The sequence below is a fragment of the Pseudophryne corroboree genome, chromosome 11 (assembly GCF_028390025.1).
Source record: "Pseudophryne corroboree isolate aPseCor3 chromosome 11, aPseCor3.hap2, whole genome shotgun sequence".
Lineage (NCBI taxonomy): Eukaryota > Metazoa > Chordata > Amphibia > Anura > Myobatrachidae > Pseudophryne > Pseudophryne corroboree.
This window is the reverse complement of record NC_086454.1, coordinates 117,321,029-117,338,092: the sequence shown is the minus strand read 5'-3', so window position 1 is coordinate 117,338,092 and position 17,064 is coordinate 117,321,029. Positions and strand designations below refer to the sequence as shown.

The following is a 17,064-nucleotide window of genomic DNA, read 5'->3' as shown; positions in this document are numbered from 1 at the left end:
CACTGACGGACAGGAGACTGCAGAGTCTGATGCCATTGTTGCAGGATTTCATGTGGAACCTGTATTGCTGCTGCTGCCTCATGGAGGAAAAGGGGGAGGAGGCACAGGCAACAGACACAGCCAGGAGGGTGGTGCTGACATGAGGGAGAGGGCCTGCCTGTCTTATGTGCCCCTCGCTCCTCAAAGGCTTAATCCGGTCCAGCCCTAGGCTAATGCTGTTATAATGTAGACTGGATAATTCCCCTATCAGCTACTTACACGTGTGTGTTCATGTGTGTGGTCAGATATTTCTGTAAATGCATAGTTTTCGGGACTCACCCAAATACTTTTTATTTAATTAATTAAAAGAAAAATCCTGTCCTAGAAATATAATTTTTTACACATATTTCATGTTGTTTGCTGACTGAGAAAGGGATGCCTGTACAAGAAGATAATCTTATATTAAGGTGCTCACCATTTGACAGTGGAATCACGTATTGCCGGAATACTGCAGATAAACAGAGAGAGAAACACAAGGTTATGCCACTGTATTGTTACTGGGTCACCTCAATAAACATTAAACATCATAAAATACCTAGAAAGACTATTGCATTTGACCTATGACATTACCAGCGGCAGCTCAGCACCGACTACCTTGTACAGGGTGGGAATGCTAAGTACATATAAACATACATGTGTAGATGTATGGGAATGTGGTTACTATTCTGGCATTTGGGATGTCAGCGGTCATGTGACACCATTTAGAATCCCGGAACACTGACCACCGACATCCCGAAGGTAAGTATCGGGGTCACTGCTGGTTTAGGGCCCGGGGGTGGGTTTTGGGTTAGACACTAGAGGGAGGTGTTAGCCATAGCCACCAACCCCCGAGTCTTAGCCCTAGCTGCGAAGCCCGGAATCTTAGCCCTAGCTGCCACCACTGGCCGATTAGGGTTAAAGTAGGGGACAGGGGAGGGGTAAAATTATTATCCCGTCCCCTGTCGGCATTCTCATTGTTGGGATGTCGGTGTCGGTCTTGTGACTGCCGGCATCCCGACTGCCGGTAAAATGTATCACACCCGATGTATGTAATGTCTGTGCTGGTTTGTGTCCGGATTGGCAGCGGCGCAGTATACCACAGCTGCCGTGCAGAACCCAGGACTCGGCATTAGGCTTCCCCCTCCAGAGCCCACCCCCAGTCTCCTATGAAACTAGCCAATGAGAGATACATACCAGCACATACAGGTGAAACTCAGAAAATTAGAATATCGTGCAAAAGTTCATTTATTTCAGTAATTCAACTTAAAAGGTGAAACTAATATATTATATTGACTCATTACATGCAAAGTGAGATGTTTCAAGCCTTTATTTGTTATAATTTTGATGATTGTGGCTTACAGTTTAATAAAACCCCAAATCCAAAATCTCAGAAAATTCGAATATTACATAAAATTTTTAAAAATAGGATTTTAAATACAGAAATGTCAGCCCTCTGAAAAGTATAATCATGCATATGTACTCAGAACTTGGTTTGGGGCCCATTTGCATGAATTACTGCCTCAATGCGGCGTGGCATGGATTCTATCAGCCTGTGGCACTGCTGAGGTGTTAAGGAAGACCAGGATGCTTCAATAGCAGCCTTCAGCTTTTCTGCATTGTTCGGTCTCATGTCTCTCATCTTTCTCTTGGCAATGCCCCATAGTTCACAGCGTTTATTCCCCAGCAGAGAAGGGCAGGGGGCATGGCCAGAAGCTCACTGAGCGCTGTTCATGCCCCCATAGTGATGAAAATGGGTGCGTGGTTAGCGATCGTGGTGCTTGCCGCAAGGCCACGCCCCTAATTTCTGGCATATGCCTAAAGCTTCAAGGGACAAAGAAGTTTGGGAGTATGTGATAGTCTGCTGCTGACTCTCTGCATTGCCTGCTATATGTGAGTTAAATCATGTGGCCATCATCATTATCATAGCAAGTTAGCAAACACTTAGCTATAAACAAAAAAATAAAAACAAACTCGGCAGAATGGAACTTACATAATCTATTATTTGGACTTGAACCTGAAAAACAAATAAAATGTTACTAAATTGGTCAGCTGCTACAGATATGTGATACTGTATAGATAGTAGCTGTAGAATGTAATGTGGAGAGGTCTGTTTTTTTGTCCTAGAAAATCATGTTACCTACTGTAGTTATTAAAAGAGGATGTACACCTGCATGCATACCTGTAAACAATATCTGATGTTCACCTGCATGTATACCTGGAGACAGTACCTGATGTTCTCCTGCATGTATACCTGGAGACAGTACCTGATGTCCACCTGCATGCATACATGTAGACAATACCTGGTGTCCACCTGCATGCATACCTGGAGACCATACCTGATGTCTACCTGCATGCATACCAGGAGACAATACATGATGTTTACATGCGCGCATGCTTGTAGACGATACAGTAACTGATGCTACTTGCATGTATACCTGTAGACAGTGCCTGATGTACACCGGCATACATACCTGCAGACAATACCTGATGTCCACCTGCATGCATACCTGGAGACAATACCTGATATCCACCTGCATGCATACCTGTAGACAGTACCTGATATCTTCCTGCATGAATACCTGTAGATGATACTTGATGTCCACCTGCATGCATACCTGTAAACGGTACCTGATGTCCACCTGATGCATACACAGTACTTAATGTACACCTGCATTCATACCTGTAGACGGTGCCTGAAGTCCACCTGCATGCATACACGTAACTTGATTTCCACCTGCATGCATACCTGTAGATGGTACCTGATGTACACCTGCATGCATACCTGTAGACGGTACCTATAGACAGTGCCTGATGTACACCGGCATACATACCTGCAGACAATACCTGATGTCCACCTGCATGCATACCTGGAGACAATACCTGATATCCACCTGCATGCATACCTGTAGACAGTACCTGATATCTTCCTGCATGAATACCTGTAGATGATACTTGATGTCCACCTGCATGCATACCTGTAAACGGTACCTGATGTCCACCTGATGCATACACAGTACTTAATGTACACCTGCATTCATACCTGTAGACGGTGCCTGAAGTCCACCTGCATGCATACACGTAACTTGATTTCCACCTGCATGCATACCTATAGACGGTACCTGATGTCCACCTGCATGCATACACAGTACTTAATGTACACCTGCATGCATACCTGTAGATGGTACCTGATGTACACCTGCATGCATACCTGTAGACGGTACCTGATGTCCACCTGCATGCATACCTATAGACGGTACCTGATGCCCTCCTGCATGCATACACAGTACTTAATGTACACCTGCATGCATACCTGTAGATGGTACCTGATGTACACCTGCATGCATACCTGTAGACGGTACCTGATGTCCACCTGCATGCATACCTATAGACGGTACCTGATGTCCACCTGCATGCATAAACAGTACTTAATGTACACCTGCATTCATACCTGTAGACGGTGCCTGAAGTCCACCTACATGCATACACAGTACCTGATGTCCACCTGCATGCATACCTGTAGACGGTACCTGATGTCCACCTGCATGCATACACAGTACCTGATGTACAGTACACCTGCATGCATACCTGTAGACAGTTCCCCAAGGCTCTCACTATATCTTTGTAATTGTAACACCAGCATTGGGGACCAGCTGTTCTCCATTGTTTCAGTTCCAAAGGTTATTAGACACAACAACAATGCCAAGATCTCTGGTGCTGATCTAAAGGCAATAGCTAGAATTCCATTGGAGGAAAGTGGCTATCTGGGCCTTCTGTTATAACCTAATCTGTGTGAGAGTAGTATACAGGCGCAGTGCCTACCCAAAGAGACAGACAGTATTTCATGGGCATGTCTCAAAAAATATCTTCAATATGTAAGTTTGTGACTGCCACCTCTGTTCGTGGCTACACCCTGGCCTGCAGATTAGGGACAGGTAGCCTGATGTGGTGGCCTTTACGATACCCATCTGAATGATCCAAGTATACTGCCCAATAGCTACAATTACAGTACAGTAAGTATGCTGTCATCCCCCTACAGGAATTTAGGGTAAAATAGCCTTACCATATGTCCTCTGACACAGTTTTATCACATAAGACCGATTGTGGACATTTTACGCTTCAGTATGCTTGTGTGGGCAACAATTTGTTCTACAGATCCTGCTGCACTCCATAGTATAGTAGCTAGTGACCAGGGGTGGTCTTCAGGGAGCCAGATCCAACTTAGTTGAAACATGAATTATTTCTGGTACACCCATACATGCAGAAACTGCTACATGAGCACTTCCACCAAGAACACATGTTCCAATTTAAGTAACTATTACTGATGAATTAATGAATTCTTGTCTTAAAAATACCCTTGGCATCAGTTTAGTCAGCACTCGAAGGGGTCTATTCATCATCACTTAAATATAATTAAAAGTTTAACCTGCTTTTGTATAAATTGTCAGGGCTATTCCTGCTGCCCATTCAGTCCCTTTCTAACCTGCTGTCACCATACACTCGTATGGGGAATGAAATTCATCAAGCTCCGAAAAAACTACATTTTCATAGCTTGAATGCAGGAGCCTTTGCCATCTTCAGATGTCATTTGTTACCACAGCCCACTCCTTCGTATGGGAAGAAATCCCAGTTGCGAGGAGGAATCCCTCTGCCACTGTTCAGCTTCTTCCATTGGAATTCGCGCATGCGTGAACCTAAAGTTTGCAGTTTCAGTGCCAAGTCATACTCGGAATTCGCAGGGACAGCTGATCTTCGGATCAGCTGTCTCCACATAGGAGGGAGCAATGTTTAATTACACCGGTGCTCGCAGTGAGTTAGATACTTAATTATTAGGGACCCATGAAAATTAAAATGATGACTATGCCTTTTAATTAGAAAAGTAAAATAAATTGGAAGTTAAGGAGAAGATTTTGTACTTGGCGGGACAGGACTTACAGTTCTGACTTACTGAATCTTTGCACTAAAGCATAGGTGCCTACCTTGCTGCACCCTCCTCTGCTAAAGGGGGTGTGGCTGACGACAATGTGGGCGGGTTGGGGGCATGGCCGATGGAGGAAGTGGGCAGTCTGAGGGCATGTTATGGCCCCACCCCCACTAGACAGTGCCAAGAAAACAGGCACTGTATAACGGGGATGGAGCTACAATGACGTGATTCAGCGCAAATCACACGTCATTGTATCCCCCTCGGGCCGTCCACTTGTTCTCTGTTGTGGGCAGCCGAGGGGGGGGGGGGGGGGTGCAGGGGGCTGCCATCAAAAGCAGGAGACTTGCCCATCTTTCCGGGGGGCCGGGAGGGCCACCCCATTTTCGGGAGCCTCCGGCCATTCTGGGAGGGTAGGCAAGCATGCACTGAAGACAATAAAAATGTCTATTTGCAAACACTAAAACATCACTTGGAATAAACAGCCATTATGCATCAGGTTTATATTGTATATAGCTAGTTTTTATCTGAGGCTGAACCAGACAATATTATAACATTAGCATGTAATACAGTATAGGTGTACAACATTTACATACTGATTAGAGTATGCAGTTACAATACCGCCCGTCGAGATCCTGGCAAAAGCAAAACTGATACTGTTAGCCCGACAGGGGTATAATCCCGCTGCCGGAATACCGGCAAGGTAGGTGATTCTCCCTCTGTGGGTGTCCACAACACCCATAAAGGGCATATTATAGAACCAGTTGCGAGCGAAGCAAGGGGCTTTCTAGCTCCTGCCCCGCTGCCGGCATTCTGGCGGACGGGATGCCGCTGTCGGTATAGTGACAGCTGGTATCCTGTATTCCGGGATTACATATCAATCCCCTGATTAGGGTCAGAGACAGTGATTTATTTTACTTGAGTGTTCTTAATCTATGCAAACATTTCCTTTCTAAATCAAAAGTGAGTTTACCTGATCTTAAATAGTTGTTCTTTGGACCATCTGGAATTGCTTGTGGCTCATGAAACGGAGCTGCGGGTGGAAAAGCAAATTTAAGTTGAAACTTATTTTTTCACAGTCCATGACCAAATGTTGTAAATCCATGAGCTGGATGTAATGAAGTCTGAGTTGGCCGAAGGTGCAGGTTCCTGTCCAAGTTCGACTGGGAATTCGCATCTCCGGCCAACTCGGACTTCATTACATCTTACATTACATTACATTAAGGGGTCTATTTACTAAGCCTTGGATGGAGATAAAGTCGCTGGAGATAAAGTACCAGCCAATCGGCTCCTAACTGTCATTATTCAAACTCAGCCTGTGACATGGCAGTTAGGAGCCGATTGGCTGGTACTTTATCTCCAGCGACTTTATATCCATCCAAGGATTAGTAAATAGACCCCTAAATCTTATCTGTAGCAACTGTCTATATGGCATGTGCTCAGGGTCACGGCTTTCGCAATCCCGGTGTTTGGAATCCCGACGTTGGAATCCTGACACTGATTGGAATCCTGACGTCGAGAACCTTGCAAGGATTACAATGCCGGCACTGGTATCCTGAACACTGTTATCCTGAACGAGGAACTACTGCCACTCAGGACAGGTAAGCTGCGGGTGGGGGGGTTAGGATTAGGCTGCGGGGGGAAGGTTAGGCTGCAGTGGTGGGGGGGAGGGTTAGGTTTAGGCTGTAAGGAAGGAGGGTTAGGTTTAGGCTGTGGGTAGGGGAGAGTTAGGTTTAGGCTGCGGGGAGGGAGGGTTAGCGTTAGGGGGGTTAGGGATTAGGGTTAGGTACCTCTCTCATGTGTCGAGATTCCCAGCCCCAGGATGCCACATTCAGGATTTTGACTGTCGGCATCCTGAGCTCTGGGATATTGTATGTAAATCGTATATAAATGTGACCTTGATTAGAACTCCAAAACTGATCATCTGTGAGAGGAAAACCTATTAGATTGGCCACATATGGATAGAGATATATTGTTCCATGAGAGATGGGAGAAGCTGTTGATGGCAGCATAGTCAGTTCATAAATATAAGCTTTTTGGGTGGGTGGGTGGCAAAAAGAAAACCATTGTTTATGATAACGCCCATGTTTCTTATAGAAAGCTTGCCAGTGTGTGCAGGAACAGGTTACGGTCTCATGAGGTCAAAAACATACATTTTGATCTCAATGCTCTGTACTGTATTTGGCACGGTCTAACGTTGAACAGTGCGAGCATAATGCAATGCAGACACTCATCTTCTCCAGAAACTAAAAACCTTGTGAAAATATTTGGCAAAATGGATGGAGCCAGATGTAGACAAAACTTTTTGAAAACATTCTTCTGCAAGAGACGTAGGGAGAAGATTTCTATTGCAGCATGACATTGCCGCAAGACATACAGTAAATGCCATGTTGGTCTGACTTAAATAAATAATAAAAAAACAATAAAAAAAACAAAAACAATTGCATGGAGTAAAATTTTACAGGGCCACTTTTAGTTCCCAATCCGCCCCTGGTCTCACACAACTGCAGCAAGGGATGCAAGGAAGGTCGCAATCAGATCCTATGAGGAGGGATCTCGCCCCCCTCAGCAGAACCCACCCCCTCATCAGACCGCACTCCATTAGGGCTACTTCCATTCATTTCCTGCGCTGGTTTTCCATCCTAATCTTCCCTGTGTCGCTTGTCATTTATTCCACTTCCTCTGTAATTCTCCCCATACCATCCTACTCCTGGTTTCCCTTTAAACTAATTCCTGCTTTAAATCTAGTAACTATCTCACCAGAATTGTGCTGGCTGCTGCAAACCACGGATGTTACACGTGGCCACATGTATGGATATAAAAACAGGTTTCCTACACAGCCATAGTACAAATGACATTTTGTAAAATACAGGTTTACTAAAAAGTGTAGGGTTTTTGTTACCAACTATGTAATGTCAGCAGTGGTTTGTTTCTGAGTTTTCAGTAGCTAGTTTTGTGCAAATGTGTTATTTCAGATTTCATAAGTTATTCCAGTAAGATGCAGTTTTCAGCATAATGATATTAATTTAGCAACATCGATTTTGAATGGAGTTCCTCCATGATGCGATAATTTGACACACATCCATTTCACAATATGGGGTAAATAGGGGCTAGATGCAAGCGATTCTGTCAGTATTTTTAAAACTTCAATGATTGAAAACATATCGCAGGCTATTACATAAACCCCTATGTATCCTAATTCAACATACACCAGTAAATTGACAGTTATGTTGGTGCAGATCAGTGGTGTCAATATAGTTCCTGTGAAACCCTCATATTGATCATTGTGCCTTTGGGATCATACAGCTATAATGCTTCAAGGAGGTCACCAGAGCCCCTCCTATATGAAGGAAAAGGGTCAATTTGTATGTACTAACCCACCAAATACTGCTGACACTACAATGGCTGCCTACATTTTTCACCTTAAACCTACATGCCATTATTCAGTTAACATTAGTTGATTTTCTACATTTGTCTTACCAAAAATATAAGAGGAGAACTACATATATACTGTAGGCATTGGGTGGCTAAGATAAATATATATTCAGGAAAATATGTTGGGAGGTTGATAATAAAATAACCAATGATTATCAGAAAATATAAAACCAAATGGCATAGATCTTATTGTATAGCTAATAATACACTTTACTTTTTACTTTTACATTAGCTCAATTGGGGAGATCAGAGATTGAAATCAGCTATTTCAATGTAGCCTAGAACAATGGTTCCCAAACTGTGTGCCATGTCACCCTGGGGTGCCTCAGAGCATTTGGAGAGGTGCCACGGGTTGGTGGTCCAGGACCAATACAAATTATTTATGGTCAATGTTATAGGAAAAACCAGTGCTTGTGGCTTAAAATCATAAAATATGTGAACAGAAGTGAGTCTTGTCCCTCATCACATAATTGAACCTAAGAATGACATATAAACACAATTTACTTAATTTAATATTTTTTTCTAAATTTATCAGTAAAAAACATTTGGCCTAGGGGTGCCATGAAAAAAATTCTGAAACTCTAGGGCGCCATGATTAAAACAGGTTTGGGAACCACTGGCCTAGACAGTAAACTGAACATCTGCAATCAGTGTCCCAGAGCTGCTGCTGAAGCTTGTAAAATCCTTGGATGCATTAAAAGGAGGTTAGATACACCTGGAAATACAGTTTTATCATTGTATAAGTAATTGGTTAGTCTGCATCATACATAACGAGTACTGTTTTGGGTACCTGTCTTTAAGGAATATATTTGAGAACTGCAGAGGTCTAAGAGGCATGCTACTCTGTTTCATGATAGGAAATGGAGGAGTTAAGTAAAGACTAGGCAAGTGGGATTTCTTCATGTTGGTAAAAATAAAACAAAACGAAAAAAAACAAAAACACCCTGACCTAATTTTTTTTAATTTTTATATGTTCGATATTAATACAAATTATTAACTTCTAATCCAACCAACTTCTCATACTCAGTACTGTTCATGTGGCATCCACTGGGACTGGAGGAAAGATGGTTTACAGTATTTGCCAACATACAAACCAATCAGATTTTCCGTATATGGTAACTTTACTGACTCTTGTCTTTCCAAAACTCTCACTTTCTAATTCTGACTCTCTTTTTACAGTATACTGGAAATATTTCAGAGATGGGGAAACAGGTTACCTTTGTCATAAACAAAAAAAAATATATAAAATGACTGTTTCCATTTAAAATTAGTCCCTGTGACCTTCCTTTGCTATTGAATTCACATTATTGTGTCTATGATAATAATAGGCCATATATCAGGTGTTTAACAATCCAATCCAGAGTAAGGAGACGGATGTGCCCTGACTGATCTCCACTGCAGCAGCTGGAGAACCTAGTTCTGATCCATAAATTCCCAACAATGATGTTTGCCCATTATAGCCTATGGGTTAAACTGTAGAGGTTCCTATTGTAGATTATTCCATCATGGACGTCAAATATGTAAATGAGAAGATAGCAGCTGTGCCATTTTGTCATGTAGGTTGTATCAATGTAATGTAAATCCTAGACATCCACTTGAAATATGAAATGAATGAAAATTTGGAGCTTTGCTTTCTACTGTATGTGTTGCAATGTCCTGAGTTATGTCGATGACTTGTCTTGGTGTTCCATACATGTTGCTAGTGATACATACCTGCACTGCCCAACAAGGTGCTGAGGCAGAGGAGAAAGGAGAGCTTCATGGCGGAATGCCTGTGATTACCCCTCTATCGTTTCTTCCTCAAGTTGTTCCCCAAATACACCTTTTCTATGGCAGTTCTGCTGCTGCCAAGGAGTGTGGTAAGAGACTACCAGGTAAGCCATGAAACTTATATATCATTGTGTAGCTCCTCCCTCTAAACTAAAAGCCTATTTTAATCTAATAAAATCTGCTCCCTATCACCCTTCATCCTTGATGCTAAATACCAAATGCATTGATAAGTACATTAACCTATTACTGTATCTGATTTTCCTCACCCAGAACCAGGATACAGTGATAGGGCTAATGTGTATGGTCTACAGCTCTTATTTGCCAACAGTACTCAATCACAGCACTGTAGCTAAACATATCTTAATAGCTTTGAGGCAGCTCTTAAATGCAGGTGGAGTTATTATTATTATATATTATATGATATATATAATATTATTATTATTATTATTATTATTATTAACCTTTTCTTTCTTTCTTTCTTTCTTTCTTTCTTTCTTTCTTTCTTTCTTTCTTTCTTTCTTTCTTTCTTTCTTTCTTTCTTTCTTTCTTTCTTTCTTTCCATTGCAGATTATGGGTGGGATGTAATGGAGTCAGGATGCCGGCCGAACTCGGCCAGTTTTTTAAAGGGGCAATCATTTACAAAGCATAACCATGCCTTGTAAACAATTGCCCCTTTTAAAAAATTCCGGGTTCAGACGGTATCCCGCACATCAGCCGGACTCGGACGGCATTACATCCTGCCCTATATTTATGAAGGCATCTTAGAACATGACCCATTACAAGTAAATACAGCGGATCAAAAAACAGCACTGAAATACGCTTGTAAAAAAGTGCAATAAAACATATAATATAAAGAAAAAGAAAAAACGATGTATTGCTTCACAGTGTATTGACACAATTTAAATAGATCATAGGGCTGCATTTATTTAAAACATTTTTATTTTTAATTTCAAATTTAAACAGACAAAACAGATTACTGTAGTTGTTCACCAATGATCGTGTAAAATATCATCCGTGAACAATGGAACCACATTAAAGGGCTTATGCAGAAATGAATGCAAGTCTGCATGCAGATTATATATTGCGTGTTTTATACTGTGCATACTCTGGAACCAAGAGGATGCGACTATTGTATAGGCAATACTGTACATCATTTTATGTTTTTATATAAAGAAATGCTTATTATAGAAAATGTACATTTCTCATACTTTATTCAAGTACTGTTGTATCTTTATTGTAGTATGTACCACATAGGGTGTGATACCTGGAATTTAAAGAAGTGTAAATATTACAGTACTGTCGGTGAGACGTTTAAATTAGTAGTAATGTTAAAGGCCCCATACACTACAACAATATGTCTAAGGCTAAAGTCAGAGGCGATTTCCCTTGAACTCTCCTGGGACTGGTTCCATACGATTCCATATGATTTGGTACATTTTGCATGTGATATATCGTATGCGATCCCAGCCATGCCTGCGGGAACCGACATATCACGAGTGCAGCACTAACGATCTAGGGGAGCCGATCCGACCCTCACAGGAATGCGCATTGGATTGGAAACACATCCAAAATGCCCGATTTCACCCGATATATCGGCCCGAATGCCCGAAATTGGATGAAATCGGGCATTATCGTTCTAGTGTATGGGGCTCTTTACAGCATCTCTGACCCCATAATAATTTACACATTTGTATACATTAAGAAAAAAAAATTGAACCAATAGTTCAATATAGTGTAGGGTTTTCTGTTCTCAAATATAAAAAAGTCACACATCTAAAAACATGCCACAGACGATTCAGTAGAAATGTAGAATGTACTGTAAAAAAAACCCCATAATACCTTTTCAATGCTATTCATCTGTAATTTGCCCATCATGCATTATTGCTCCTTCCTTTTATATACAGCATATAACATAAAGCTATGATCGTTTACTCTACAAGGTAAATAAATGGAATTAACTGCAGGTTTATATAGAACATATTAAGAGTATTTTGCATAAAATTCTCCATTACTGGTTTTGAAGTATTATTAATTAGGCTATACAACCATCTATTTGCAACTTTTAATTATGTATTCTTACTACAGAGCAAAGAAGTGCTTTGAATTGTATCCAAACTGTGCGGGTAATTCAGACTGCATCGCTGTAGCGTCAGCGATCGCAGTCTGAATTACTTTGTGGAGTGCACATACGCAGCGGCCACACTGTGCGCGTGCACCCCGAGAACCCAGTGAGATGCTATCAGCATCTCCGTGCTGCGATCGCCTCTGCCTGATTGACAGGCAGAGGTGGTTACGCGGCGGGAGGGGACGTGCCAACACTGTTAGAACGCCGTTGGTGGGGCGCAGTCCGAACAACAGAGGCAGAGCCGTTTCTTGGGGCAGACGAGCAGTGCAACCGCACTGTGACTCCCTGCTTCCCCCTCCTATTTCTCCCCGAGTAACCCGCTCGGGGGGCGGAGTTTCACGGAATGACGCGGTTGCGTCGTTACGTCACGACGCAACCCCGTCACTCCGTGAAACTCCCCCCCCCCCCCGAGCGGAGTACAGAGGGGGATCCAAGTTAGGAAGAGGGAAAGGCCGGAGCGAGGAGCGACTGGTGAGGCGGGCCGAAGAGCGGTAATCGCCTCTGTAAGTATTCTCTCTCTCTCTCTCAATGTGTAAAATGGGGACACCTGCCATAATCTGTGAAATGGGGACTCTTGCCTGCCGCAGTGTGGGGATTTAATGTATCAAGGGCATTGTGGTGTGTGGCATAATATGGTGCAGGGGGCATTACTGAGTGGGGCTTAATATGGTAGAATTATTTTTTTTTCCCTGTGGTGGTCGTGATCTGTTGGGGCAGGGTCAAAAACTGGATTGTGAGGTAGTCTTTTCAGATGAGGCCATGCCCATTTAAACGAGGCCACACCCATTTAGATGAGGCCACGCCCCTTGCCGGGCGCGCGCACACATTTTTTTTATCTAGGTGTGTGGGGGAGGGGGGGCACATTTTTTTTATCTCATGGCGGGGGGGGGGGGGGGGGGGGCATTTTTAAATCTCGCACTCCGAGCCAAATTGGCTAGAAACAGCCCTGAACAGAGGCATGTCCGGATCGTTGGGGGGCAGGCTGCAGCGTTTGCGTGACGTCATACGCAGCCACTGTGACCCGGAACACGGTGAGTAGTGGCCTGCCAGTGAACAGGAGCTGCACTGGCAGGGAGCTACTCGTCAGGTACAAAAGCATCGCCACCGTGCGATGCATTAATTTGTACCTGTGCGGGGAAGACGAGGGCAGAGCTAGACATGCGGTGCGGACTAGCCCTGTGCTGGGCGTCCCCCCGCATGTCTGTGAAACTGATCATAGATCTGCTCAATTTAGCACATCTACTATCACCTCTGAATTACCCCCTTATGTCAGTCTTTATTATTTAGTTGTAAGTAATTTAGCTTGCCCATTTTAAGAACATTGCACTGCTTAAATTGTTATTGTAAGCTAATGAAGCCTGAAAATAATGATGGACTTGTTTTATTTTATGTCTGGCTCAGTAAGACTATAAGGAGGCAGTATTAATCTGAAGCCGGGTATACAAATTCTGATACAGCGTCAATAAGAGGATAAGGTTCAAGTGCATTCAGTTTCATGCTGACAGAAACCCAGACCTGGAAGTAATGTAATGCATAGCGATTCGGTTAAATGGAGGTTTATCGTCAATGGTTTATTGCCCTACAAATTGGCGTTCAATTAGCCACTACCTATCAAACAATAAAAAGCAATATAAAATGGTGGTGAGTCAATCAATGTAATAATCCTTCTCAAATGCAGGAAAGGAAGGATTTATTTGAAACTAGAGATGTGCAGAGGGCATTTTTCGTGTTTTGTGTTTTGGTTTTGGATTCGGACGCGTTTTGGCAAAACCACCCTTTCGTTTTTTTGTCGGATTCGGATGCGTTTTGGATTCGGGTGGGTTTTTTTTAAAAAAAACCCTCAAAAACAGCTTAAATCATAGAATTTGGGGGTAATTTTGATCCTATAGTATTATTAAGCTCAATAACCATAATTTCCAGTCTATTCTGAACACCTCACAATATTATTTTTAGTCCTAAAATTTGCACCGAGGTCGCTGGATGACTAAGCGAAGCGACCCAAGTGGGCGGCACAAACACCAGGCCCATCTAGGAGTGGCACTGCAGTGTCAGACAGGATGGCACTTAAAAAAATAGTCTCCAAACAGAACATGATGCAAAGATAAATAAAAAAAGAGGTGGAAGATGGAATTGTCCTTGGGCCCTCCCACCCACCCTTATGTTGTATAAACAGGACATGCACAAGAAGCAATCAATCTCTCCTTGCACAAAATGGCTCTACAGAGGCAAGATGTCCACCTCACCCTACAGCAGTAAGATGCAACATAAGACACTGTACTAGTATTACTAATGTAGTATTACTGAGCACCACAAGACAATGAGCAGTGATACTGAGCACTGCTGATACTGAGCACTGGTGATACTGAGCACTGATGATACTATGGAGAACTGACACTGAGCAGCTTGATTAGCACAAGACACTGTACTAGTATTACTAATGTAGTATTACTGAGCACCACAAGACAATGAGCAGTGATACTGAGCACTGATGATACTACTGAGAACTGACACTGAGCAGCACGATTAGCACAAGACACTGTACTAGTATTACTAATGTAGTATTACTGAGCACCACAAGACAATGAGCAGTGATACTGAGCACTGATGATACTGAGCACTGCTGATATTGAGCACTGATGATACTGAGCACTAATGATACTCCGGAGAACTGACACTGAGCAACACGATGCAGCACAAGACACTGTGTATTAGTGAGCAGCACAAAAGCACTCTGGAATTGTCACCCCCCAGATACCACTGTGACTGGAATGATGATGAACGATACACAGTCACAGTACACTACTACCACAGCACCCTACAGCAGCAAGATGCAGCACAAGAGAGACACTGTACTAGTATTACTGAGCAGCACAAAAGCACTCTGGAATTCTCACCCCCAGATACTACTGTGACTGGAATGATGATGAACGATACACAGTCACAGGACACTACTACCACAGCACCCTACAGCAGCAAGATGCAGCACAAGAGAAACACTGTACAAGTATTACTGAGCAGCACAAAAGCACTCTGGAATTGTCACCCCCCCAGATACCACTGTGACTGGAATGATGATGACCGATGCAGTCACAGGACACTACTACCACAGCACCCTACAGCAGCAAGATGCAGCACAAGAGAGACACTGTACTAGTATTACTGAGCAGCAATAAGCACTGATACTGAGCACTGATACTGAGATTTGCCACTGAGAGAACGTAGCTACGTCCTATCTGTACCCTCTACAATGGACGAGTGAAAATGGCGGCGACGCGCGGCTCTTTATATGGAATCCGAATCTTGCAAGAATCCGACAGCGGGATGATGACGTTTTGCCTCGTTCGGGAACAACCGAGCCTGGCTCGGACCCGTGTTTGACCTGTGAAATTCGGTAGGGTTCAGTTCTCAGAGAACCGAACCCGCTCATCTCTATTTTAAACAAGAAAAATATTCCCACACCACAGTGAAAAGGAGCAGCAATGAATTTGAATACTACATAACAACAGAGCGCTTAATCATATCTTTGCAAATACTGTATATGCGACTGAGATCTCTGTATTTTTGTTATTATGTAGTATTCAAATATCATTGCTGATAAAGTACTTTTTCAGTGTGCTGGGGCAATATTTTTCCTGTCTAGAATAAACCATCTCTTTCATACACCTGTGAAAGATTGTTAAATTGATCGAGCATCTACCATTTTATATTGCTGTTCTAAGAGGCATGGATGGGACCAATATTTGGAGGCCATGCTGGTCCTTGTAGCGCCATTTGGAGGATCCAGGTGAGTTAGTTCTGAATTAACATATATTCATGGAGTTTGCTAGAAAACATCAAAGTGACCCAGCTAAAATGTGGGATATGGTTTTGTAGGTCAGTTGAAACAAAACCCTATATGTGGAGCAAACCTTATGCTGCCCATTCCTCAGCAAACACTACTCCAACAGTGAAATATTGGGTGTCAGCATTATGTTGTGGAGATGCTTCTCCTCAGTGAGTACTGGGCATCTTGGTAAAATTGAAGGTCCAATGGATGGTGCAGAATGCAGGGAGATATTGCAGGTTCACCTGCTTTAGTTTGCTAGAATACTAAAGTTTGCGAGAACATTCACCTTTCAGCAGGACAGTGAACCCAAGCACAAGGTCAAAGCAACACTGGCATGGTTGAACAACAATAAGGTGATATACCTACAATGGCCAAGTTAAAGTCCAGTCCTCAATCCAACTGAGAATCTGTGGTACTTTTGGAAAATTGCAGTCCATAAGCATCTTCCAACCAACCTGAGCAACCTGGAGCAAATCTGCCAGGAAGACCTGGTAAACTGGGTAGAAACTTAATCCAACAGATAAGAAGTTATTGCAGCAAAATGTGGTTCTACTAAGTACTAATCTGCAGGAGTACTTACGCAAATGGTATTTATCATAAAAGGACACTGGTTATTAACACATACTGTAGATAAAGGGTGAGAGTCCATTTACTGCAAGAACTTGTGTGATGTCTTGGTACTAAAACATCAGTGCACCCCAGAGATATGAGTGTTTACAGTACAGATGTCCGCAGTTTCCGGTGTTTTAGTTTAGGTTCTGTATTAACTTTGTGTTTTGGTTTTGCCAAAATAGCCTTCCTGTGTTTTGGTTTTGAATCTGTATTTTATTTTTCAAAAAATGCATGAAAACACCTAAAATCACATAATTTAGTCCTTTTTTGTTTCTACAGTATTATTAACCTCAATAACATTAACTTCCAGTCATTTATACTCAATTTTGACCACCTCATAGCTCACAATATTGTTCACCA

At 42.6% G+C, this 17,064-nt stretch overlaps 1 protein-coding gene across 1 annotated transcript in view; it reads right to left on the bottom strand.

Annotated features, from left to right (window-relative positions):
* The window catches only part of MUC6 (mucin 6, oligomeric mucus/gel-forming), a 91,479-nt gene that overhangs the window by 69,766 nt on the left and 4,649 nt on the right, over positions 1-17,064 (bottom strand). Inside the window, exon 3 of the mRNA XM_063944191.1 lies at positions 5,910-5,969. Coding sequence (XP_063800261.1) covers positions 5,910-5,969 — 60 coding nt within the window. The remainder of the gene's footprint in view (positions 1-5,909; positions 5,970-17,064) is intronic.